This window comes from Pituophis catenifer, unplaced genomic scaffold (genome assembly GCF_029215685.1).
Source record: "Pituophis catenifer annectens isolate HBS135680 unplaced genomic scaffold, rPitCat1.0.hap2 SCAF_6, whole genome shotgun sequence".
In the NCBI taxonomy this organism is placed as follows: Eukaryota; Metazoa; Chordata; class Lepidosauria; order Squamata; family Colubridae; genus Pituophis; species Pituophis catenifer.
In genome coordinates, this window is record NW_027256886.1 from 25,293,586 (window position 1) to 25,321,474 (window position 27,889).

Sequence of the window (27,889 nt, forward strand, 5' to 3'; positions counted from 1 at the left end):
AATAGTCTGGCAAAAATCTGTTCAAAAGCAGATTATATACTTCTGTTTTGCCTTAATATATTTAAGCAACAAAAATTGTATTGGAAAATGTATCATGAACAAGGTGGGGACTAAAAGTTTTTCTAGGTGTATGTCCTGGTCTCTTCTTATCTGGGTGTTTACCAGCGGTGAAATCCACTTACCTTTGCTACCAGTTCAGGAATGGAGGGTGCAGCCTCTTCTGCGCATGCACAGAGCCTTCTGCGCATGCACAGAGGGTCAAAAATGGGACGTAATGATGTCCTAGTGGGTGGGCGGAGCCTCCCACCATCGCCACTACCGGTTCACGCGAGCCGGATAGATCCGGCTGGATTTCACTACTGGTGTTTACTGTTGTGCTGCTTACTAGTATGAGCTGAGGGAAAATAAATTCCCCCTGAATGGCTTATCTATTTTTACTTCACTTTTCCTCTTGTACTTTAAGAAAGGGTACAAAAAGTCTGGCAGGTGTTTTATTAGTAAAGATTATTTCTGATTAAATAGAATAAAGCAGCAATAAATTGAAATTCAGTGTTTAACCAATTCTGGTTCTCCCATCTTTTTTGTGTCTTATCTTTGTGGTATACTGCTACAATGGCACACTAATTTTTTCTTGTTTACTTGTATATGTTAGTGAATTAAACTAAAAATGGCAACAATATCCTTCATTGTCAATACTGGCAGGTTTGTTTCAGTCAGATTTGGAGGATCATAGATTCCCCTATCCAGTGGTTGGTTGCCCCCGGTTAGGACCGGTTCGCAAGAACCGGTAGTAAAACCGGTGGGAGGCTCCGCCCACTGACCCAGACGTCATCATAGGTGATCTGTGCATGCACGATGCAAACCAGTAGTAAAGGTAAGTAGAACCCACTCCTGCCCTTATCCCTGCTTTCTTGGTTATATGAGAAAAACTTCTTCAACTTGTGCATGCAATGTAAGAATCTTATATCAATATTGGGACTGTTTTATGTTAGGTCTAGGATGGTTGTTTCTTTCTCCTAATATGGTTAGACCAGAAGGACTATATTTCTAAACCACAAGAAGATTTAGGTTTCAGTATTCCAAAGGGAACTTTTCAAATATTGTAATAAACAATTCAGTTGTTTGATTCTGGTTATTTGCATTATGGAAGTGCTTAAAGTTCTACCATTATGTTTTTTATTTATGTCTACACAATATTCCAAAACATACTGAGTTTAATAAATGTTTCTGTGCACCTGGAGGCTTTCTTATTTTTCTCCCCACTTAAAAATGAGAGACAAGTTAGATGACACCTCAGGGACATGTGTAGAATCATTTTCTGTTTTGCTTTATTTAATACCAAGAGATAGCAGATAATTTTCATCAATCAACTCTGCAAGAAAAGAATACACCAGAAACCAAACGAAATGCTTGAGCTTGTTTTACAGGTAAACCAGATATTCCCAACCTTGTAAAGGTCATGGAGTTTGCTACACTGACAAAATGTTACTATTAGTTTTGGAAATAATGCCGATAGCTTCAGTATGGAAAAGGTATCTTTCATATTTGGATTTTTAAGAGAAAAGGAAAAGAGTTCATCCTTGATCAAGTGTCTGTAGAGATTCTCAGTCATCCAGGTCATAGTTGTCTCAAACGTGCTTTCTCAAAAAGTAACTGGACTGTTTTTTCCTTGAGGAAGAAGAACAAAACATTTTGTTCTTCTTCCTCAAGGAAAAAACAGTCCAAAAGCACCTTTGAGACACATTGAGCAAGTGGTGATTATTTCCAAGTTATTTTTGCTTGGATGGAGACATACTGTATATCATGTGTCTACCACAGTACATTTATAGTGTACTCTAATACAAGTTTCTTCAAGTTGATGAGAAATTATATACAGAGGTAGGTAAGGTTAACGTAGAAGCAAAATAGAGGAATTTTTAACACCAAGATTTACCCCTTCAGGGCAAGTTTGTTTCCTTAAAGTAGATATCTATTCAATTGTTCTTCTTAAAGGAACATTAGGAAAAATACTCTCTTGGATAAAACACCAAAGTAAACTAAGGTTCTGTCCTTCTTTCCTATCCTTTTAATTCAAATGTTCTTTCCTTTTGTATTTTTGTCCTTTTCGTAAATAGTCCCATTACCTTTGCTAGAAGTGAAGACTACTTATTGCATAGGATTGTGAAGTTGCTTTGAAACTTTCTCTTTTGTTATGCACAGTTAGTATTGCTACTTACTACCATTGTACTACTTTTAGCAATACAAATATTCCCAAAATGGCTGGTGTGCAGTATCAAAATGCATTAATTAAATACAAATACAGAAACATAACAAGATTTTCCCCACAGAGCTGTTTATAACAGATAGTCCCTTAGGAACAATGGAAGATATTCCAGTAGAAAATTGTCTGTGAGGTTTTTTTTTTGTCTACCTCCATTTCTTCCCCACTTTTCCTTTGGAGTGATATTAATCTGAGTGGTGTAAATTTCATTATGCTCTGTACATTTCTCAATTGTCTATTCAAGAGTTAGCAGCTTTACTGCACAGGGATTGCAAAATAGCTAGAAAAGGAGAGTTATTGAAATGAAATTGAATTCTTTAGTTCTAGAGACATCTTTGTGATTAATTTCAAAATAATAATGGAATCCAAATATTGGGGGAAGGTTCCAACCTTTTGGAACAAGTGTGCAACCTGCATTCCACCTGCAGCCCCAAATTTGCTGTCCCTAGTGTCTTCACAAATCACATCACAAAATCTGGAGGCAAAATAGCTAGTTTTCATTAGCACACTTTTCAACAAATTAATTTTAAAGAGGCTCCTTTACATGTTTGTAAAGGAGCTCCTCCACAAAAAGGCTAAGAGAAAGAGATACTGTCCACCAGAAGGCTGCCTGACCTTGTTCTAAAATAACTTTTCCAAACCAGGTGATCTCCAGATATACTGTTGTATAGTTAACAACTTCTCTAACCAGCACAGCAGTTGGGCCTGCTGTATGCTGAGCAAAGGAACTATAGTCCAATATATCTGAAGAAAGAAATTCTGGAAATGATAAACTTGGTAGAATTTTTACTTCTTTCCATCTCTAAAAGATCTAGATGTGTCAGCTTCCAGGCACAGGAAGACGAAATGTCTGTACTGTTCTTCTAGCTGTACTGCTTGTCTTGGTGTTGCTGGCATCAGAATGTGCCTGCTTCTGCTGCTTTACCTTTCCTCTCAACTGGCAGGCAATCTGGCAGGAACATTAAGACATGATCAGCTTCTTCAGTGCCATTGAAAAGGTATTCCTGTGTTATCTACCCCCTTCTTGGGATCCTTCCTGCTGGTTGACTGGAGAAGCTGTAGACCTCGTCTGTCTTTGCTGGACTGTGATTGACAAGAGGCAAATGGGAAAACTTGTCTGATGTTCAAATCTCTCTCCACACAAGAAGAATCAAGGAAAGGAAGAGAACAGACTGCTGTTGACTTGAAAATTCAGTTTGGGAGTCCAAGCTTAGGCCTAAGTTGCCAATCTTTTGACTTCTCTCTTCTTTAAAATATCTTCTCCTCTGCCTTCCACCCCCATAGTCAAACCGAGGCTCTGGGCCATTATTTCTTGGCAGGAGAAAGAGGAATTTGAGACCTGACACACCTATGTAAATTGCAGTCAAATGGCTACTTAAAGTACAAGTACTCAGAGGAAGGTCCAATTAATCAGCTCCATTTTAAAAAATTGGGGGGGGGAATCAGTTTATTTTTGTTTTTTCTTGTTTATGTGTGCTGTAAGTGCCATTTGTAGTGGGCCATTTGGACTTGTATGTCTGCTTTTTTTTTTACTTCCTTCCCATAAGAAACCCATAAATAAAACCTGTGCAACAATTTTTTAAAAAATCAACTTTTTTACCCTACTATATTATTAGGCATATAAACTGGTGATGTTCTGACTCTGATGTATTTGTCACATGTCAAAGGTGAGAAAATCAAGGCCAGAGATTATATTTGCTACAGCCTCTGGAGAGGAGTTATACCGTCAGTGAAATTGGGTTGCAAAAGCTATTTCTGTTTCAAATTGTACTGCATTATTCAGTACCCTAAAATTAATAAACAGGTGCCAGATGGGATTCAAAATAATAATGTAATTTTTTTTGGAGAAGCAAGTATAATTGATAAAAGAGAAGATGGAAGGCTTATCCACAAGTGCTTCTGCCTATTTGAGTAGCCATGTATAAGATTGCTCTGTCAGACCTCAATTTATCATAAGTAGGAAGCAGGTGAACTGCAGAAGGGTCGCTGACTAAAATAGCTTGGCTCCATTACCCCCGCCTCTCAATCTCCCTCCTTCCCTCTTTCTGTTTCGTGGCCTCCTGACCAACTTATATATGGTGCCATCTAGTCAAAAGTATTTTGTGAAAATTCAAGGAGCTGGCATTATACATCTCTCTCTCTCTCTCTCTCTCTCTCTCTCTCTCTCTCTCTCTCTCTCTCTCTCTCTCTCTCTCTCTCCCCCTCTCCCTGTTCCCCTCCCTCCCTCTGTCCGTTTCTCCCAGGATTTAAGCACAAAGGCCCAGAAGTGTTGTTAAATTTTAATTATCCAAGATCAAGGTAAGAATTAGTTCTTAGTGACTATAGGTTTTTTTCTCTATCATTCTTTTCAAACCTGAACAAAAAGTTTTCTACTGACTTGGGACAGTGCAGGGTTTTTATTTAATACTTTACAGATTTTTGGACCACTGTGTACTCTCAACTGGAAAGCAGTATTTTTGCTGACCTTGTTGGAAGACTAATGCTGTTTCTGGGAAATAAGTGAAACAGGCAGTTCTTTGTTGGCAAGAGCAAAGAGAAAGAGAGGAGAGGAGACGGCTCACCCCCCCCCCTTCCCTTTCATAATGCCGTGACTAAGTCAGAAGTGTAATGTGGCTGGATTTTCTTCCTATCTCTGCAAACATATGTTTTTCATCAGACTGCTTTGCATGACACTTGATGCTCTCAAGTTTGCAACAAACTGGAGTAGGGATGAAATATATAAATAGGGACTAGTTCACAACTGACCAGATATCCTAATAAAACCTACTGGAGTTTTAACAGTCCATTGCTATCCCAGTATTGAACTACAATTTCCAGAGTTTATAGCAGTACTGTTACAGCTGCTCAGTGCTGTAAGTTGTAGAATATCAAAAGCATAATAACAAAACCATTATTCAGAGTTTATTCCTTCAGTAAACCATTATAATTTATCAGTGTTTATGCCTCATTATACTTGTTGGTATCTTCCCACTTAGAAGCATGTTAAGGAAAATCTTGTGCTGTCCTAGCCTGTAGACAGTTTATGAGAATATGAGTCAGAAAAACAAATTACAACAGATAGTGAAGGCTTTTGTAATAATGGCAAATGAAATATTTAGAGGAAAAATACAAACCACTCTTTTCTTAGACAAGAGACCCCAGTCTGATAATTTTCAGATTTGTTGGACTTCAGCTAGGTGGGAATTATAGGAATTCAATAAATCTGGAGGTCATCAGAATTATATTGAATTCTTTTGTAATAGCTAAGATACTGTTTTCTGTTAGATTCTTGAATAATAGGGAATGTACCCCCTTTTTACTGACAGATTAGTAGCTAAAATTAGATTTTACAGCAATCTGAGGACCCAATAGCTCCCCTAAGAAGCTATTATGTGATTTACTGCTGTTTTGAAGCAAAATGCACATAAAAACTAGAATATTAAGCCATAAATAGGTGTGATGCAGGTTTGTTTTACAGTCTTTTAAATTCCCCTCCGAATCATGGGGAAACTCCACTTCCTTTCCCCTCCAGTTTTTACATCTTTCTCAATATGATAGTTCTTGTATGTATGTATGTATGTATGTATGTATGTATGTATGTATGTATGTATGTAAAATGTTTATAGCCTGCTAAGCAGGGGCATCTGTGGGGATGTCAAAAAAACCTAACATGATGGCTGGAACCGCCCAACTGAAGTTTCACTTCTTTTTTATAAGCCACATTTACTTCTTGGACCAGCACTTACCCCATGGACACCTTCATCCCACAGGTTTTTTTTTAAATTAAATATACAAACCACAAATAAAGAGAGAAATCTAGCAAACATTTATCACCCACAATAGAGGAGCCACAAAGAAGAATGGGTCAACTTATTCTCCAAAGCACCAGAAGGCAGGACAAGAAGTAATGGATGGAAACTAATCAAGGGGAGAAGCAACCTAGAACTAAGGAGAAATTTCCTGACAGATAGAATAATTAACCCATAGAATGACTTGCCTCCAGAAGTTGTGAGTGCTCCATTACTGGATGTTTTTAAGAAGAGATTGGACAACCATTTGTCTGAAACGGTATAGAGTTTTCTGCTTCAGCAGAGTTGGACTGATAGACCTCCAAGATCTCTTTCAACTCTGTTATTCTTATATTTTCCTTGCACTAATGTTGCTGCATTAATGTATATTTTCCATCCTATATTGGAGCTTTCTGTTTATTTCCCCTATGCTGAAAAAGAAATTTCAAGTTAAACCATTCTAAATTTTGAGGGGGGGGACTACAATTGGTGCAATTAATATCAATGATGTAAGAAATAGGAACTTTAAAGAAATGCTGACAATGCTGGAAAATAATTAGTATAATATAACAGCGGTTTTGAAAGTATATGGTTCGGATATTCATATCATTACTGTATTCACAGATGCCTGATTTCCATTTACTGCAGCACAAAGCCAAAAACACAGTGGCCGTTTGTGGAAGAAAAGGCACTCTTTGTTTAAACGGTATAGACAGATTTCCTAGGAAAAAAGTTTGCAAAAAGCCAGCTGTGAATTTTTCTTCCTTTTGCTGTTAATGAAAGCGGAGAAGATTCAGATTAGGTTTCTTGCTTTGAATTTATTCCTCTCTTGCTACTTTTGAAACATGAAATAAAAGGACACAAAGTTTCCTGGTTTTTTTTTTTTTTCACCAATAGTAAATAACCACCTGTGCCCCTTCATGATGTATTCCTGTATTTTGGGTGAAATCCAGCAGGTTGTGACAGGTTCTGGAGAACCGGTAGCGGAAATTTTGAGTAGTTCGGAGAACCGGCAAATACCACCTCTGGCTGGCCCCAGGGTGGGGTGGGAATGGAGATTTTGCAATATCCTTCCCCTACCATGCCCACAAAGCCATGCCCACCAAGCCACACCACACCCACCAAGCCACGCCCACAGAACCGGTAGTAAAAAAAATTGGATTTCACCACTGCTGTATTTCCATTCCTTTTCGTATTCTCCAACCTGTTAACCCATGCATTTGAGTTGCTTAGGTGGGCATGGTCTAATTTTGATTTGTGAGGCCCACTTCCAAAAAAAAAAAAAATTACCCTGGCCTTTACCTCTGCCAACTGCAAAGTCTTCAATCATAGTGATCAGAAATCCACACTTTCGTATCAGGGATCATGAACCAAAAACTAGGTAGGGCCAAGGCAAAAATGAATTTTTATTTAATTAAATTTCAGAGCAAGTTTAATTTATATTAATTTAATTAGTAAAGCTAATATGAAAGCTTCCCACATATTTAATAATTTGCCCACTCTGCAATAAAAAGTTAACAGTTAGGTAACATTCTGGGACCTGTCTCAAAGCTGCTTTTTCAAAAAGTAATTGGACTTTGTTTTTCCTTGAAGACATTTCGCTTCTCATCCAAGAAGCTTCTTCAGTTTGGACATTCCTTGCAATCATCTGGTTGTTAGCACTCTTTTTGGGAGTCGTTGAGGCCATTTGGAGTTTATCTATGCCCTCAAGGTATAGTGCGAATGGGTGTGGAACCTTCTTGGAACTGCTGAAAGGATTGTGTTGTAAACAGGAGATAAGTGGTGTTATATCCCTCCCCCTCTGTTGAAAGAGGCTGTTCAGTCTTAATGTAGATGGACTCTTTGACCCCTCTTTCAAACAGGTCCTCTCTGTCCAGAATGTGGAATTTGCTGTCTTCAAAAGAATGACCTTTGTCTTTCAAATGCAGATGGACTGTTGAATCTTGTCCTCATGTGTTTGTATTCCTATGTTGTGCCATGTATTTGTGAAGTGGTTGTTTTGTTTCTGCCATGTACAGATCTGCACATGTCTCACTGCAGTGTAATGCATATATCATATTGCTCAGTTTGTGTCTGGGTGTTTTATCCCTGGGATGGACAAGCTTTTGCCTTAGTGTATTTTTGGATTTAAATTGTGAATGTATATTGTTTTGATTAATAATCCTGAGCTTTTCAGATATTCCTGCAATTAATGTTACAGGAGATGTGAAACGCCTTCAAGGAAAAACAAAACAAGTCCAGTTGCCTTTTGAAAAAGCACCTTTGAGACAACCATGACCTGAATGACTGAGAATCTCAATAGACATTCTGGGGCCTGGCTTAAATTCTGAAGTTGGTAATACTTAATAGCAAGGTATCTGCTTATCACCACTCTGGAATCACATGGGGGCTCAAATGATGTGCTTACCAGAGAGTACAGTGCTTCACTTACCAGCTCTGTCAATCCGTATAGGAACAGATCAGCCACAAGATATATGTGCATATATGTGAGGGATCCTCAAGCCCAAGGTCAGATCTGGGCTTTGAAGTCCTGGGGGATATGGGCTATCTAGGAATATGCAGTGACAAGGGGTAGGAATTTAGGAAAATTTAGACATGCAGCAGAATGTTACATTCAGCTTGTATGAAATTAAGATATTATTACTGAACTATTTTGGGGCAAGCACATGGCAGATTAATTCTCCAGTTGTGGATATTCTTAGTTAACACAGAGAGCTATTTGTGTATATAAGGCCATAATGTCCTCCAAACACTGTTGGTAATGTTTAAAATTTTCTCTGTGGTGCAGTGCATAAACTTTGACTTTATGGCTTACAATTTAACTTATTTTTGAAGAGGTAAATTGAATGCTGATTTCAGTTTCATTTGCAAAGTGGTGGCTGGGGATAGCACAATTCAGAAAATATTTCCTAATTTGACTCCATCTCTTATACGTGGATATAAAATTGTGTCTATCTAATTCTGGGTGGGATGAGGGCTTTGAAAGCCATTTGGCTTGTTTTGAAACTGACTGTCTTTGATATTAAGCCACAGTCTTATTCCAGTAAAATGATAAGCTATTAGTGAGGGCCCATCACATTGTTGACATGGCTGTTGAGATTTCACAGTCTCTGAGGGTAACTGCATAGATAGTTTTCTATTCCCTTTACTGTAGATCAGATTGTAGTCCTAAGTGGCATTGCTCAATCTGTGCGAGGAGTCACACTTCAGTTTTAGATAAGAGAAGATGTGCTGTCTCTGCAAGCAGTGCATGTCACAATCAGAGGTGAAGATATTTTTGTCAAAATGTTCTCAGCAATTGATACTGTTGCCCTATCAAAGGATAAAGTGAGCTGCTGATGATACTTCTGCTACAATTTGATTTATGGAGAGATTTGTGGCATTACTGAAGAAAGAAATAGAACATCTCAAAATTGGTATTTCACACTCAATAGCATTCCATTACATCTTTATGTACAATCACCCTGCTTCAACTTGACAGTAAAAATGTTAACTTTATAAAAGAAGAGTATTTGAACATACTGGAAGAACTGGATAGTTGCATGATGATCTGATACATAGTGTTGCTGTGATGTTTATTGACTGAGATAAGGTCAGATGTTCCTATACACACACACACACACACACACACACACACACACACACACACACTGAAAGATGAATTACCAATTTCCACAGACAATAAAGTCAAGTCAAAGACTGAGATAAATCATCCAAAGTGGGTTGACAGCTTGGGATCCATGCTGTCATTTCCGACTACATTATGCAACACACCAATCTGGGTTTATGTGTATATATATATGTATGCTGAGGAATTTTTAGGAACTCCTAAAGAGCTTGAGGAACATTTTCAAGATCTGAAGTTCATTTATTATTGTAGTTGATTCAAAAGCCATGTGCAGGCAATACCTATCACAATAGGGGTGATATGGTTAACTGATAATCAACCTGAAAAAGCAGCTATGAGTTGCAACTCTTATCGGTGCAACCAGACACCCCAAAACAAATTAAGAGTCTTTAAGAGGATTTCTGTCATTTGATTTAAATACAATATAAAACTTCATTTTCTGCTCAACTTCATTATATTTTTCTCCAATGATTTTGCCATTTGTGGTCCTAGTCTCTCCTTTTTGGTGGTGGTGGGGGCAATGTAACCCTCAACCAACTGTTCATAGGTCGGTGATGCCTCTGAAGTGGCCAAAGTTTGTATCTCTGTGTTAAGGAAAGAGCAATGGTTTGGGAGCCATAGTTTCTAGTTTGTTTGTTTTTTTTTTCCTTTCCCCAAAGACTGAAATGAACTGGGCAGGAACATTGTGATGGGAAAGAAATGTATTGGGGGGTGAATTTCTGGGTCCCCCCCTTTTTTCCTCCCTTTTTCTAACATGGCTCATATTTTCCCAACAGCCTGGGCACCAATTGTATCATGTTTTATTTTGTGCTCAAAATCAGAAGTCAGTTCACCTTAGTTTTTCTATGGTTTGCTGACTTACACGTTTTCAAGGAAAGCCTTGGGAGGGTACACAAATTCCATAGGCCAAAGGATGCCTATCCTTTTGATAAGAAAGAAAGGGAAGGATCCTGAAGTCTTCTGACCCTGAGAGAGGAGAGGGGAAGAAAGAATGCAATGTGACTTGCATATTGATTTAGTGACCACAGCCATGACCTAAGATTATTTGTTTGTTATTTATGGGATATATAAGGCTGCCCACCAACAATTTATAACTCTAGGCAGCATATTAAAATGAGTATTTTAAAAAAAACCCTTACATAGGCAAGGCTGGAAATAACAAACCCTCCCTTTCCTAAGAACTGTACAACTGAACATCATTAGCATGCTGATGATACTTGTCTCTGTGCTGACAATGATTTCATCCAGTTTCTTCATGTAGATGTTAAACAAAAGTGGAGAGAGAATAGAGCCCCGAGGCACCTCTCAAAGCAGGCACCCTTCTTTCATCCCACCAACACTGACTGCATCTAATCCTGGAGAAAGTGGGAGACCTATGGCAACACCATGCCATGTACTCCCAATCTCCTGAGTTGGTTCGGAAGAATACCACAGCCAGTGGTGATGAATGTCACTGGAAAATCAACACCAGGACATTATCCCCTTTTCCTGAGCACACCAGAGGTGGGTTTCAGCAGGTTCTGACCAGTTCTGGAGAACCGGTAGCGGAAATTTTGAGTAGTTTGGAGAACCGGTAAATACTACTTCTGACTGGCCCCGCCCCCATCTATTCTCTGCCTCCTGAGTCCCAGCTGATCAGGAGGAAATGGGGATTTTGCAGTAACCTTCCCCTGGATTGGGGAGGGAACGGAGATTTTACAGTATCCTTTTCCTGGAGTGGGGTGGGAATGGAGATTTTACAGTATCCTTCCCCTACCATGCCTACCAAATCATGCCACGCCCACCAAGTCACACCCACAGAACCGGTAGTAAAAGTTTTTGAATCCCACCACTGGAGCACACCACAGGTCAGCACAAAGTGCAACCTAGGCTGCGTTAGTGCTATCTCTCATTCTATAAAAGGAATCCGGATAGAAGAACGTTCTTAAATAAATCATACCCCTATGTTGTTTTTTCTAAATCTTTCCTGAATTTAAAAAAAATTACAAATTTATGATAAATATCAAAGTTCCAATCTATCTTGGAAATTAGTGAACTTGCAAAGTCAGTATTGGTATGCATTTTGCTTTGCTCTGTGCTGCCAGCTAAGCTTTGGACTTTAATGCTGGATTTTAAAAATTGCACAGCCTGAACAGAGAGAATAGGTACTGTTTGTGCTATGTACGCTTCAAAAATAATTCAGAGGAAGTATTTGGGCTCATATCCTTGTTCAGTCATCCATGCAAGCTTGAAAAAAGATACCTTGGAAGTAGATCACAATGCAACTCTTAAAGAAGCTACAACTTTCTTTCAGGCTTGTGTAGGCTTTCTTTCACTGTGAGTTATTGAGATGTATTGTGTTGTGGGGGATGCACTAAGGGAAGCTCATTGTACACATGTTGTGCATTGACAATTAAGGTTTGAATTGAATTGAATTGAGAAACATAAGAAGGATGAGCCGCATTAATAGGTGCAGTCCTTCCTTGAGGTACTTTTTACAATGATTTTCAAAATATGTATGGCCCTATATGTACTACCGATATGCTTTTAGGACTACAAAGAGAATGAGATCTGTTGAACAGAATAATATGGTTTCTGTGCTTAATTAAGTAAAATAATTACATAATTAGCTATATGTTTGCTTACCTATGCCTACTTGCACTCAACTGTTAGGCATATTGTCAGGAATAGCTGTACATTTGAAGAGATGGCCTCACCTGTTCTCTTCAAGCAGAATAGAAGTGAACCCCATTTAGACAGTTTCCATGCATTGTGGATGAAACTGCCTTCAAAAACAAAATGTTTAGCTAAATGAAACATAGTGGCAAAAATGCACCTGGGAACACAGTATTGTGTTCAAAGCACTGCTGTATCCTATCTTCTTGTTCCACTTCCTAACATCCCCTTAGATTATTAAACTGAGGCCCTGTTCTAAGTATTTTCAACTCCTGAAATATGCAGCGAGTCACTTGATAAAAATGGACATTGCATGATAGGCTCATAGAGTTTTAAAAAATGACATCTTTACAAATATCCAGCAGGCACCTACAGTGATGATTTTTGGTGTTTGTTTATAAAAATCTGCATATCGTATGTAATTTTGAGTTTCAGTAGTTTTAAAAACTGAATATTTAGCCATGGTGACGCAGTGGTTAAAGTGCACTATTGCAGGCTGATTATGCTCACTGCCAGGAGTTTGATTCTGACCAGCTCAAGGTTGACTAAGCCTTCCATCCTTCCAAAGTCCGTAAAATGAGGACCCAGATTGTTGGGGGCAATATGCTGACTCCATAAACTGCTTAGAGAGGGCTGTAAAGCACTATGAACCGGTATATAAGTCTAAGTGCTAATGCTAAGTGCTAGTTGTTCAATTTTATTGCTTGTTGTGATTTTAACTTCTGCTTGTTTTTAACTACGGACATTTTCCATTGTTTTTAATTTGTGTATGCAGATGGGAAGTTGTTTGGATAACTATTTTTCCACATATCTGAGGACAAAAGTAATAGCACTTAGACCGCTTCATAGTGCTTTTACAGCCCTCTCTAAGCGGTTTACAGAGTCAACATATTGCCCCCAACAATCTGGGTCCTCATTTACCTACCTCAGAAAGATGGAAGGCTGAGTCAACCTTGAGCCGGTGAGATTTGAACTGCCAAACTGCAGCTAGCAGTCAGCTGAAGTAGCCTGCAGTGCTGCACTCTAACCACTGCGCCATCTCAGCTCCATCCAACCACTGTGCCACCTTGGCTCCAAATGTTACAGGACAAGTGGAACCTTGACTGCATGAATAGACAAATACAGCATAATAATTGTATTCTCATCATTTCAAAAATATGCTTATTCCATAGTAATGAATCACCAGCACCAGCCACAGATGACACCAACTACATCTATATCTCAGCAGAACCATCCTCCGCCAAACCCTCAAGCTGCCTTATTGAACATGCCAAATGCCCTGACTTCCCAGCAACAACAGCAGCAGAAGCTGAGGCTTCAGAGAATCCAAATGGAGAGAGAGAGGATTCGCATGCGTCAGGAGGAACTCATGCGTCAGGTATTGCAAAAATGTGGGAAGATATCTTTTCCTTTCTGTAGGTTGTCTAGCACTCCAAGTGAGAGATCACTGAATAGAGATTCCCTCCACCCAACACTGGAAGATTAGCATCTTTTTATGCAGGGCTAAATCTTACAGTCAGGAGAAATCCTGATCTATCACTCTCTTGATCTGATTTTCATCTTTCTTCATGCTGGGAGAGTCCATTTGTCCAATTTTTGGCCTTCTCAAGGACTGGAGGAAAGCTCTTGAAGACAGCTACAAAGAGTAACTCTTAGACTTAACATTGTTAGCAGTTATTCTCTGGCTGGAAATTTTTCTCATTGGGTTGTGTGTTTTTTGCTTAGGTTTTAAGGGTTAGCTTTTATTGTGACTCACATTGTTCAAAACAGATCTGGTGCTTCCTGTACTTGGCTTCAAAGCAAGAACTGTGAACAATTGCAAAGGATGTTTTTCATAGGGTAAAGGAATATTCCACCCTACTGATAATGTACTATGAAAGTATGATTATATGGTTCTACTTTGGTCAATATATTCATCAGTTTCCTCAGAAAAACAGGCAGTTACTTTACTTCCAGCAATGTTGAAGGTTGAAGACAATTGCTAAGAGGGAGGGAGGGAGGGAGGGAGGGAGAGAGAGAGAGAGAGAGAGAGAGAGAGAATATTAAAAAAAAATAAATGGAAACTGGTTTTTAAAATATTCTGTGTTTTTTTTTAATCAAAGCACCTTCTAATCTTAAAATCCCACTTAAGGTGATTTCTATATGTACACACATGAATGCACACTATTTCCCAGTAATGTATCTCCTGTCTATCGCAAAAAGACATTTTTTAAAAGACTGTGAATATCTATCAACTAAAGTGCAGATTGTTTAAAGGATTGCAGCCGGTAAGCAAAATAGTTTATTTTTTAATTGGGAGTAAGCCCAACTGAACTGGATAGATATGATTTCAGACTAAACATAACTAAGTTCAGAATGTGAAACTTTTGAAGCAGAAGAGGAGGCGGGAAACTATCAAACCTACTGTGTTATTTTGCCTTTGGGATTTGGATCTAACCTCCTTCAGCTATTCCCGGGTAGCATTTGTTTATACTGTATTTAGTAATACAGTCTCACATTTCTTGGCAGCAGAATGAATTATGTTTTCTATTTGTGTAATGACACCATTTGGCATATCATTTCTAAAGGTTTATTAATGCTCAGTCAGATGTTTTAAGATATGATGAACCCAGCATGTTATATCAAAGCTTGTGCCTTGAAATCTACTCCTTTTTATTTTTTGTTTATTGTTTGATTGCTTTCAACTATCTGAAGAAATGAAAACTTTTCATCTCTCTTAAAAGCCAGTAATAAAATTGAGGAATGTGATATGAATATAAAATTATTTTAGCTAGATATTATTTTGTTGCAGTATGTTGTGTCTTCTTTATTCACAGATACTTTAAGAACAAGAAGTTGTCCTACCAAACTATTTTAAATGATACATTTTAGACGTTCCGATTATTTCTGTCACTGAATCTATATTAAGAAATATCCAATTAAGAATTGGAAGAAGATGAGGATTATTTTAAAATATACTAGTTATTGAAACATCAAATTTATATTAAATTTTAATTCTCCTTTTTCTCTGTGCTCCTTGTTTTCATCACTAAATCTTCCAGCTCATTGGATTTTCAAAAATGAAGAGTGGAATTCAGCGCAATAACTAGTTTTCATTTTTGAAAATCCAATGAGCTGGAAGATTTAGTGAAGATTAGCAATAACTAGTATTGCGCTGAATTCCACTCTTTCCTATATTATTTCCTATATTATTATTATTATTATTATTATTATTATTATTATTATTATTATTATTATTATTATTTCCTATATTATTATTATTATTTCCTATATTATTATAACACATTCTGATGCTAATTAGTTAGACGTTGTACTCCCCCTCCCAACTTGAAAATAACTCTGGAGAGAATGGGATAGCATAGGACAGGCTTCTGTGGGGCAAGCCTCATGGAGAGAAAGGGATAGGATAGGAGAAGTTTCTGAGGGGCAAGGCTGAGGGAGAAAAGAGGAGAGGTTTCTATGGGGCAAGCCTGAGGGAGAGAAGGGGAGAAGAGAGGAGAGGCTTCTGTGGAGCCACCCTGAGGGAGAGGAGAGGAGAGGCTTTTGTGGAGCCAGCCTGAGGGAGAGAAGGGGAGAGGAGAGGCTGATCGTAATTACTCATTAATTTTCAAACTGTCGATTTATCAAGCCCAATCACATAGTTTCGTAGCGGAGCACGGGTATTCAGCTAGTTCAGTATGAAGGACACCAAACCAGTGCCTGTATGATTAGCAACTAGCCTAGAATTGACAGTGAAGATACTGATGTGGTGTCTTTTAGGATCAACAATCAACAGTAAAAGAACAAGAGATGAAGAAATACACCAAAGACTAGAGTAAAAGGCCTTGGAAAAGATATTTGGACGCTCTGATATGTCTTTGATCTGAAAGATCAGAATTGTGCAGGCAATGGTTTTCCCTGTGATACTCTATGCGGGTCGAAGTTGGACTTTGAAGAAGCAGGATAGAAGGAATATGGACACTTTTCAGTACTAGAGAGGACTCCTGAGAATACCATGGATAGCTAAGAAACAAACAATTGGATTATAGAACAAGTAAATCCAGAATTCTCATTTGAAGCACAAATGACCAGGTTCAGATTACCATATTTTTGACATGTTATGTGAAGACCTAGCTTTCTTGAGGCGTATGCTGCTGGGAAAGTTGGAAGCAAAGAGAAGGATAACTGGTAACTTGATTACAGAGGTGATGGGTGCACCATTGGAAGAGATAAAGGGCCAGATTGGAAACAGGTCCTTATGAATAAGATCTGTTTATATTAATTTCTTATTGTTAATATGATACATAAAAGTGCCTAGTATAGCAGTTAATATTTTAAGTATAATTAGGCTGATGAGGGAACATCCCTATCTGTCTCTTCTAGTACTGATGTACAGTATTATAATACAGTTTCTCCAGCATAGTATTTTCCAAATAAATTGGTCTCTTAATTCTCAGCCCAGTGACTGAGAATTCTGGTACTTGTAATTCAAACACATCTGAAAGGCAAGCTGCAGAGATGGATGCATCATTATAAAATCTTAGTTGTACTATTTTAATTTTTCTTTTTGAAAAAACCTCAATATAGATTGCTGTTTGACGTATATATCAAATGCCTGAAATAACTCCAGTTTGAATATAAGTACTGTAGGTATAAGATTTTTGAAAATAATAATTTTCCTGATTTTTGTGAAAATGGGTTATGTTTTCTTGGTGCATCAGGTTTGGATAAAATGCTTGGCATCTTTATTTATTATTAATAATAATAATAATAATAATAATAATAATAATAATAATAATAATAATAATAATAATAATAGGATTTGTATGCCGCCCTTCTCCCGAAGGACTCAGGGCGGCTCACAACTCAGCATCAAATTTCTTGTCCTCCACAGGTCTCTGCATCTGCTTTATGAAACATTCCCCTTGCACACTATGAAAAACTGCAAAGAATCATTGCAATACACAAGCAGATCAATTTTGAAAAGATACCCCCTTTGGACCGCTGACTCCTAGAGCCCTGCAGTTTTGGCTGCTAAATATAACCAGGATTTAAAAAAGAAAAGAAAAGAAAAGAAAAACAATCCTAGCATACAGCCCTTAATCTGTTCGAATTTTTGTGAACTTCCTGTTAGCCCTCAGTATGAAACCGAGGCCTGAAAACATGGAAGAAGGGTATCACTGTTCAAACAATTTCCTAGCTGTCCTAATCCTTTCCTACTAATGCTGTTGCTGTTTTTGCTGTTGCTGCTATTGCTGCAAACTGTTTTAAGAAAAAGTGTTTGCATCAGCTGCTAAGCAACTCCCAAGCAGATGAAGAAGGTTTGGGTGAAAAAGAGTTCTGAGTTTCTGGCAGGCTCTTCTCAGACTTATCTGGTTGACAGCAGCTTGGCTTCTCTATAGAGATTTGGGACATCTGCAGCAGCCCACTCCAGAATGACACTTCCCACACTACACAACTGTCTGGAGTTTCTGGGTTATCTTCCTTTTTAGAAGATTAGAAAAGAACCTTTTGTTTTCTGGCTGCTGGGAGGACAAGAAAGTTGGCTTAGTTGTCTAAATGAAAATATGAAATGTGCTTCACACTTGTATTGATCATTTTAATTTCTTTTATTTAAAAAAGCAATAAACAGAGAACATCTGGAGTGGGAAACCCTCTGCATAACTTATGTGCATCCTGGTTAGACCCATTGTGAATAATTAATATGCCCACTACAGCTTTCCCGTTTTTCTACATATTTCAAGAAAGAACACTTAACTACTAAATCCTTTCTCATTTAACAGGATTCATGCCCCCCTCTTAACTTTCTTAGTTTCCATTTCCTAGCTCAAATGTGAGCAACAAGTAAAGTTCCTGGTTCACATGTACTACTAAGCAAACCACAGAATAAGCTTCTACCAGAGGTGGGTTTCAGCAGTTCTGACCAGTTCTGGAGAATCGGTAGTGGAAATTTTGAGTAGTTCGGAGAACATTCTGACTGGCCCTGCCCCGATCTATTCTCTGCCTCCCAATTCCCAGCTGACCGGGAGGGGATTTTGCAGTACCCTTCCCCTGGAGTGGGGTGGGAATGGAGATTTTACAATATCCTTCCCCTGGAGTGGAGTGGGAATGGAGATTTTACAGTATGCTTCCCCTGCCACACCCGCCAAGCCATGCCCACAGAACCGGTAGTAAAAAATTTTGAAACCCACCACTAGCTTCTACTTATTCGTGGGAAAAGCCAAACGTAAAAAAACAGGCAGTTTAGGCTAGTGCTTACTTATTCACAATAAGGTAGGAAATTAAATAATTCTGGCTTAGCATTGTTTACAAATGCCAACACTGTTTTCATGATAACATTTTGTACAATAAAGTAAGGATTTTGGTTTAAATGCATACAGCACTCAGAACCTTAGATAAGGAATACAGAAAAAATACAGAAGTTAAACTAATGTTTCTCTTGAGAAACAGGTTTGTTGGGGCCCTTGGTGTTCTCTGAGCTTGGTTGTTTGCTTGCAGACATTTTATTATTTGACTAGGTAACACCATCAGTACCTTCATCACTACGTCTACAATACCCTTTGAAGCAGCAGCTCTAGGCACTGATAATGTTACCTAGTTGGGTAATTAAACGTCTACAAGCAAACAGGTACATCTGGCAGGACCCAAAAGAAGGGTCTTCTCCCTGATGTCTCCCTCCCTTTGTGACATCAGTCCTGCAGAAATTAGTTTGCCCCCCACTTTGACAATCTTTCCTAAGGCCCTGAAGACTTGGTTTTGCCAACGGGCCTGGGGAATCCAAAGTGTGATGGAGCCCATCAAATGGCTTATTTAACTGTATGTGGATGGGTGGGGGTTATTGTTTTTTTAATTTATTTTTCCATACTGTGTTTTTATTGTTTGTAAGCCACCTAGACTTGCTGTGAGTGAGTAGGCGGCTACAAATTTTTTTAAAAATAGTTCAACCCTAAGCTACGTATATTCTCCTCTATTGGTATAACAGGCTTTGTTTTAAGGGATTTTAAAATGTATTTGTTAATCCAAATGTGACCCAGATAATTTAGATTTTTGGAACTCTTCTGGGCCTGCAGGGCTTTGATGTATCATACAGATTGTTTAGATTGAAAATGAGGCTAAAATTGCCTTATCCAGCCTGGTAACTTCTAAATTTCTTAGATTACACCAATCATTTCCAACCAGGGTTATGTGCCAGCCTGGGGAAGGCTACTTATTAGTTATCTGTGGATCCATCAAGAGAACTGAAAACACTGTTAAAAACATGCCCAATCAACTATTGCTAGAGCATGTATCTCTAAGTTTCTATCTCTGTCTCAGGTTCAGCCTATGCTTGAAGACTATTTCTGATGCTTTACTCTGGAAGTAGTGCCTTCCTTCTTATCTTGGCTCAATTTGTTCCACGCAGGCAATGTAGAGCATACCTAAGCATGTAGGGAAAAAGTGACAAAATTACATGTTGTTGTCTCATATTGACTCTTACTGATTCTGTGTTTGCCCAAATGGGACAATGTGAGCCCAAACTACTCACTTTTTTCTGGCCCCTGACCTCTGATTAATGGTGGTGGTGGAGTTGCTGATTGGTTTCCAGCAGAAGGAAAGCAACAGTCATGAATTTCCATTACTGCACAGTACTGCTGAAAGGAGAAAAAATGAAAAATGAAATCATATTGAATGTGATTTAGGGCATGTTGTGGGGGCAGCAAGATTTAGGGGAACCTGGTTTACCATCAGCGGTGGAAAGGAGGAAGGCACAGAAGGGTTGTGTGGATTTTAGCTTGACTTTTGATGGTCAAACTGAAATGTGTGAATCAAGTAACAAACGTGGAAGAGTATTTTTAAAGGGATTCGTAGATTCTGTTGTATTTGGGGGTGGGGGTCAAGAGGGATTGTATGTAACCATTGAAAGTGCTATGATTTGATTGGAATATAATTTTTGTATAAAAAGATACAAAAATATACATAAGTAAACACTTGGAAGTTGTCCCCAAAATAGTTTGATTATTGTCTATCAACATGAAGTGGATTTATCTTTTGTATCTGTTGTAGTGTAGTTCCAGTGCTTCTTTCCCCCATCCTTTCCATGGGTTAATGGACTTTTTGCTGTGGCCTTGAAGCTGAGCACCTGTTTCTTGTTGACATAATTGACATTTTTGCCCTAAGAAACTCCCCAGGTTTAGCAACAGCTGGCAGCTATGTCCTGCTTCTCTCTCCCATTCTGCCATAGAAGAAAATAGGGATCAGAGAGCCCCATAACTAAAGAAGGGAGCATACATTCATTAGCCTGAATGCTCATCCTGTATCCTACAAGCCACCAACTGTACAGAGCATGGCAGATTACATATACCTTGAAATTTTCCTGGTTGGTTTAAGGGGGGAAACATTGCTTTAACAATGGTACAGCTAACCATGATTTACTGTAAGGCTTGGATTGGGAATAAGAGGAAGGCAACCTTGTTGAGGCATGCAAAATAAAGAGTCAGCAGGAGACTTCTGCCATGGTAAAATACAGATAGGGCAAGGCCCCTCAGTCAAGAAACCCTGAAATAAAATTAATGATAAATGGCAGTGTTTGCCTTTGCCTTGACGTAGTATCAAACAAAACCAAAGAAATAGAAAGATCAAGGTTAGAGGGGCCTGCAGTAAGCTTTGAAGATGTGTCAGGGGGAGTCAAAAGACGAAAGTGCAAGTTAAGTGATTTGCTAATAATAAAAATGTGAATACTTGAGGGAGTGTCTGTCCTAGTATGAACATGCTCAGACATTAAGATCTGCAAGGATAGCAGCTACTAGGAGAGGCTTGTTTTGTGGGAGAGGGTAAGCGATCATCTCTACTTGTGGTACTCCACAAGTAGAGGTACTCCAACTTTGGAATAGCCTTCCTTTGCAGGAAAGGCTGGTTCCAGCATTGTCTACCTTTTGCTATCGGGTAAAAATCTTACTTTTATTGTCACATTTGGAATTGTTGCCATATTTTGCTTTCTTTTTGTGGTTTGTAAACAATAATTGTTCTTATTAACATTATTTTTCATGAACCGGATGGATATTTTAGGAAACTGTCATATAGGGAATTAGTTTCTATGGTCCATCTCTCTCAACAACATCTACCCTGAGTGGTGGATCCTCTCTAGGATTTCAAGTCAAAAGTTTATTAGTCTTTGATCTGGGAATTTATGGGTGCAAAGCAGTTATTAATTATCCTTCCCAAACTAATTCAAGCGTGTGCTTCCTCTGGAGGAGTAATAAGGAGTCAGTATGAATATTGATTTAGTCTAAAGATATTTCTATATGTAAATTCACACACATAAAAAATTAAATAAATTCAAGATGTAGTAACTTCGTTTTGCCTGAAACTAAGCAAGCTTGAAATGTTATTTTAGTAAAAAGTGGATGTTTCCTGGCTACAGAGTACATCAGGCTTCAGTTACCTTGCATTACTACTGATAGAAATGAACAAGCTTAGAAACTGAGCCATCTAAAGAATACCAAAGGAGGGCCTGGATGTTCAGTTGTTGCTGTGCATCACAGTATCCAAGGAACGGAAGTTTAATAAGGGGCAGGATGAAACTAGACCCTTCCCGCATTCTAAAGGGGCAATTTAGCAGCTGTGCTTGTGCAGCAAGCTATTTCTGCCAGCAAGGTTCCAGGAAATGTGTTGGGAGATTTCTAAAATCATTTGGCATGTCAGGTTTTTTTAAGGTTTACATCAAGGGCCTGTATGTGTGTGCAGAGACAGTGAATAATTTAGTATACTTCAACCATTTTAAGCCTGCATACATTTTGGCAGCTTTCACAGAAACCTCTGAAGGAGAAGGCGTTCTGGAGTTGCTGCCACAGCAGGCATTTCAATGCTGTAGCAATGTCAAATAGTTGCCTTGATCCTCCCTTTTGTTTCCACTGGCTGTTCTCCCTTTTCTTTCTCTCTCTCTCCCTCTCTCTCTCTTTCTTTCTTTTGGTGGTTGTTTTCATTTTGTTTTACTTTATTTTTGACCAAACATGGTGTGCACAGCAACAGCACAAAAGACAACAGACCACAAAGGCTCCTGAGGTATCAGTGGCTTTATTTGTAAGGAAATGTCAGTGAGCGTGTCGGGATGGGCTGCGGGAGGCAATCCCTTTGCCAGATGACCTGCTGACCATAGAAAAGTGATTTATCTTGTCCTTAGGACTGTCATTTGCCTGGCACTGCAGTAGTAATCTCCAAACATTTTACAAGCAGTTGTCTTTTCTGGCCCACCCGGAAAAATCTGAGAAATATGAGCTTTTTGAAGTCCTCTGAAAGCAGCAGCAGACAAGCATTTTGGGCTGGGGGCATATTTGGAATTTTCATAGACTTATTTAAACATTTATCTGCCGCCCAACTCATGTGACTCTTCAGTTATGTACAAAAAGAAGAGTAAATCATAATAATCAATATGAAGATAACGTAACTATTATTGTAATTATATTTGCATCCTGCTTTTTATTTTATAAAATTGAAGGCAGTGTACTCACTGCACCATCCTATTTACCTGACAGCAACCTGTCTATGAGATAGGTTGGGCTGAGAGAGAGGCACTGGTCCAAATTCACCCAGCTGGCTTCCATGCCTAAGGGAGGACTAGAGCTCAGGACTTCCTGGAGGGCGCAGCTGTAAAATGAGTGACAGAGAAGAACCATGCGGGATATACCTTTTCTCAAAATGACTGGTGCTTTGCTTTCCAGCAAGACCATTTCCTATTGGTTTATTTTTAATTATATGCTTTTTTTTTTTTTAAAGGTAAGGGCCAAAGGAAGTGTCACTGGGGCACTGATAGTGGTCCTCTCAGTAGAACCAGTTGGGGAAGCCCTGTGAAAGTAAAGTAAAATGAGCCATAAAATATTTCTCTTAAGTGGACTTAAAAAAGAAACTTGACTTACTCAGCAATGTGTTTGGTTTATATGTCTACTTAAAAAATATATGGCGCCCATTGAAACAGCTTTCCCGAGATAATTTACAGAAATAGTTTTTAATGTTTTAAAAAACCTACTTGATTAATATTAATATTAAAATATTAATATTAAAAGAAAAGATTGGACTGCCATTTGTCAGAAATGATATAGGGTCTCCTGCTTGAGCGGGGGGTTGGACTAGATGAACTATAAGGTCCCTTTCAACTCTGTTAATCTGTTAAAAAACAACATATATTGATAATGTCTATATTACAATGGGGAAAGGCTACAGAAGGTCTTGTTCAGATTTTAGATATCTCCTATGCAAGAGGTGATAATGAATGGGGCCTTTTTGAGAAGGTCACTTTGTCATCCAGCTGAGATTGGATGATCTACAAAATTAAATACTTTTGATCAGAGTATAATCTTCTGTTAAAATGCTCCAATCATTGTTATTTTCTTGGCAAAGTCTAGTTCAGATTTACCTTTGCTTTTTTTTTTTTTTTCATTTTACCAATCTAGCCTACAGCCTGGGATTTCCTGGGTGTCTCCCATTTAAGTATTAATCTGCTCTCACCCTGTTTAATTTTCACATCACTGAAGACTGAGTTGCTTTACACCCTGGTTGTTTAAGAAGTTCTTTAATTTAAAGTGATGAATTCATTTAGTTACATAAAGCATTTATAAAAAGTATAAATGATGGATGCTTTGTATGAAAATGTGTTTTACTTACTTAGAGTAGTATCTACACTAGTCTAGGAAGTACTTACATTTGGGAGTCTTGAAGGTTTGATGGGAAACACCTCTACGCATCTGCCTGCTGGTAAATTGGAATTTTCTCACCAACCATGCTTTCTATATATAGTAGTCATTTTGTGGCTGAGCAAGCATTTTCTATACTAGCCATTTTGCCAGAGTACCCTTGGAATGTTTCCAAACTGTGAAATGTGCCCTTCCAGGCTTGAAAAAATGAAGAAACTTTAGGAATAGGTCTTCTTTTATGAATTGGACAAAATCAAACAAATGTTTTTTCTCCTGATATTTTGAAAGGCTTGGAGCTGAAGAGGAGCACATTAAGTTCACTGGATTATAGCCAAGAACATTGGATGGCTGTATGTTTAAACTTGCAGTATATTTATATGTTTTACTTTGAACATTTTGTTTTGGGAAGATGACAGAAAGGCATTATCTCTGACCTTTTTCCAGTAGGATGTTTTCCATAAGGATTGCACCCTTTCATCATTCTTTTTTCCCACAAGGTGTCACTCTCAGTCCATCTATGGAGGGAGGGGATAATTCATGGTAGTTTCCACATATTTATCATAGAGTTTTCTATTCCCATTTCATTGCTTGTTCCTAATTAGTTTCATGATAAAATATAGAAAGCAAAAACCTTCATATTAATTAAATATACAAACTCTTGCCCATCTACCGTAGCAAATTGCCAATTCCTGGCTGTGCATTGCAGTTAACTATAAATGCACTCAAATTTCTTACAGAAATCTGTTGAATCAAGCAATTTAGGTAAACATACTTCCCACTTTTTTTTACCAAAGGCAAATCAATAGTGTGCATACCAAACCTAAAGTATATAGTCCCTTTCAAATTTAAAAGCAGTGTTGATGTCTCCAAATTGATTGCAAAGTTCTGTACTGTTAATGCTGGTTATACTTGTCGAAACTGATGTTAGGTCTTCCAATGACCTAGGTCAGTGATGGCTAACCTTTTTGGCATCGTATGCCAAAAGCAGGGGGAGCGCAGGGGGCCGTGCGCGCACATGCCCACACCCATAATTCAATGCGCCCCATCTCCCTGAACTCCCCCCACTTTTGGCACGCAATGGCACGATGGGCCTGGTAGGCCCATTTTTCGCCCTCCGTAGGCTCCAGAGCCTTTCTAGGAGCCTGGGGAAGGCAAAAAATAGCCTTCCCCATCCCCCTGGAGGCTCTCCATGGCATAGGACCCGGGTCCTCCGAGACCGTCTTCTGCTACCAATAGCCTCCCACCAACCAGTCCGTTCCCACAGAGAGGGTCTCCTCAGGGTGCCATCAGCCAAGTTATGTCGGCTGGCGACGCCCAGGGGGAGGGCCTTCTCTGTGGGAGCCCCAGCCCTGTGGAACGAACTGCCCCCGGAAATTCATAAGATCTCCGACCTCCGGGTGTTTCGCTGCGCATTGAAGACCCTGTTGTTCCGCCAGGCCGGACTATCAACACAATAGTTTTAAATTGGGGTATTTAAATTTATTGGGGTTTTAAATCTGAGCCACTTTATTTAATTATTTTAAATTTTATACTGTTGTTTTGTCTGTGTTTTTAAATAGGCTGTACACCGCCCTGAGTCCTTCGGGAGAAGGGCGGTATAGAAATAAAATAATAATAATTATTATTATTATTATTATTATTATTATTATTATTATTATTATTATTATTATTATTATTATTATTATTCTCCGGAGGCCAGAAACAGCCTGCTTCCCAACTTCTGGTAGGCCCAGAAGGCCTGAAAATCAGCTGGCCAGTGCACGCATGCGCGCTGGACCTGAGCTAGGGCAATGCTCGCGTACCTACCAATATGACTCCGCATGCCACCTGTGCACGCGTGCCATAGGTTCACCATCACGGACCTAGGTTTTTCAGCTTCAGATGGTTAAAAGAAAAGGCTTTATTTATAAGACATTTTCTTGGTTTCTCTGGGCATGATCCAATGAGAAATATTTCCAGGTCAGACTCTCTTCTTGCCTCCAAATTTCTTCTTGTATTTTCCAAGCATCTGTTTGTCCGAGTTTGTTAGTTATGACTCCTTGTTCTTTGTCTTTCTTTCTTTCTTTCTTTCTTTCTTTCTTTCTTTCTTTCTTTCTTTCTTTCTTTCTTTCTTTCTTTCTTTCTTTCTTTCCCTTCCTTCCTTCCTTCCTTCCTTCCTTCCTTCCTTCTTTCTGTCTAATATATCTCTCCAAACTACCTTTCCAAACTCCTAGAACTAGATGTTAGAATATTTTGCTAATTGAAATAAACATTTTTATTTACAACACATTCTGATATTCCCTCACTTTCCTTGCCTGTTACCTTCTTTAAAAGCTTATTCTGCATTCCATATCTTGAATTACATTTTTCTACATTAGCTTTTACTGCTTTCCAAAAGGTGTATATGAATGTCTCAAACAAAATTTGGAATAATAAAAAGATTGCTGTATTTTATTGAGGAAATAATAGCAACTACTGCTAAAAATCAGAGGAATAGGAAAAAAGAGAGATGAGAAAGAGAGAGAGAGAGAGAGAGAGATTGAGAGAGAGAGAGAGAGATTGTATGTATTTGTGTTTGTGAATGACTCAAATGACTTTCAGACAGTACTTTGCATTTCTGGCTGTCCATGCACCAACACTGACAATAAGTGTTCTTTTTTTACCTTTAGGAAGCTGATTTGTACAGACAACTTCCCATGGAATCTGAGAACCTTGCCCCAGTTCAGACTGCTGTGAGCACACCTAACATGACACAGGACATGAGATCTATTACAAATAATGGGTCAGATCCCTTTCTGAACAGGCAAGTACCATGTTTGCTCACCAGCCATTATATGTTCTATAATAAAGGCCTTTGCTTACCTATTCACAAAGTATTTGAATAGAGATTTCCATAGTGGCAATTTTGTTTGTGAGTTACAAAAGCTTTAATTGAATAGCCATTTAATCTTTTTGATTCTGATCGATTGTGATCTGCTTACTCTGTATTTGCATTTTTAGTGGTGTGTAGAAAATTGGCCGAAGGTATTTCTCATATGAAAACAGACAGAGGAGGCTATAGGATACCAAATTGACATTTAGCCTGAGAAGGGCAATTTGGTATATTATGTATAATTAGGAAAATTAGGATAATTTCCTAATTATTCTATGTATAATTAAGAAAAAACACCTGTACACTAGATGCCACGTCTTCACATGGGTGCTGTTTTTGTCACTGCAAATTTGGATTGACATTGCCATTTGCTTTTTAAACAACTGGCATCATTTGACAGGACGAGAATGACAACCACTGGTGCCACTCCTTAGCTGAAATTGTGATTGGGAATCATGTATCCTGCACAATGATTGTAGCAGGTGCCAAGAAGATGAAGTGGGAACAAATGTAGATGAAAGATGCAAGTCAACATAGTTTGCCAATGCAAAAGCTACCAGTGAGAAAGAGAGGATGAGAAGTGGAAGGGAGCAGGGTTGGATACTGCAGGTAGTTGGATCAGTAGACTGGAAGATAAAAAATTGGAGCCTATGATAAGGCTAGGAAGCCTTGTTTAGTACACTGATACATCTTTATAAAGCTTTTTTTAAATGAATGTAGAGATTGTTCTGTGGGTCCTGCATGTAAAATGTGTACTCTATTACTGAGATATGGTTCCACTCCTTGATCTAGGCCTATGTTCTTTGGGTTTTGAGTTACACTGGCTACCAAATTGCCAGGAGAACTAAAATGATGATGCCATATCTTGTAATGTATATATTTTATTTTAAGAAAAATAAAATTTCCAGTTGCCAAATTCTGTGATTGTGTTTTCAACCTGTCACAGGGGAACTCACAAAATACTGAAGTACATTGAGAGCTATCTAGAGTCCAAAGTTTAGCCAATGATTTCGTAAGCCATTCTGGGGACAGACATGTGATGGGCACAGTCTTGACCACGGACTTTTCATGTCTCAATTCATA

General features: G+C 38.5%; 1 protein-coding gene across 1 annotated transcript in view; it reads left to right on the forward strand.

Annotated features, from left to right (window-relative positions):
- The window catches only part of WWTR1 (WW domain containing transcription regulator 1), an 88,390-nt gene that overhangs the window by 58,926 nt on the left and 1,575 nt on the right, over positions 1 to 27,889 (forward strand). The window contains exons 3-4 of the mRNA XM_070945219.1: positions 13,483 to 13,688; positions 26,604 to 26,737. Of these exons, the coding sequence (XP_070801320.1) occupies positions 13,483 to 13,688; positions 26,604 to 26,737 (340 nt within the window). The remainder of the gene's footprint in view (positions 1 to 13,482; positions 13,689 to 26,603; positions 26,738 to 27,889) is intronic.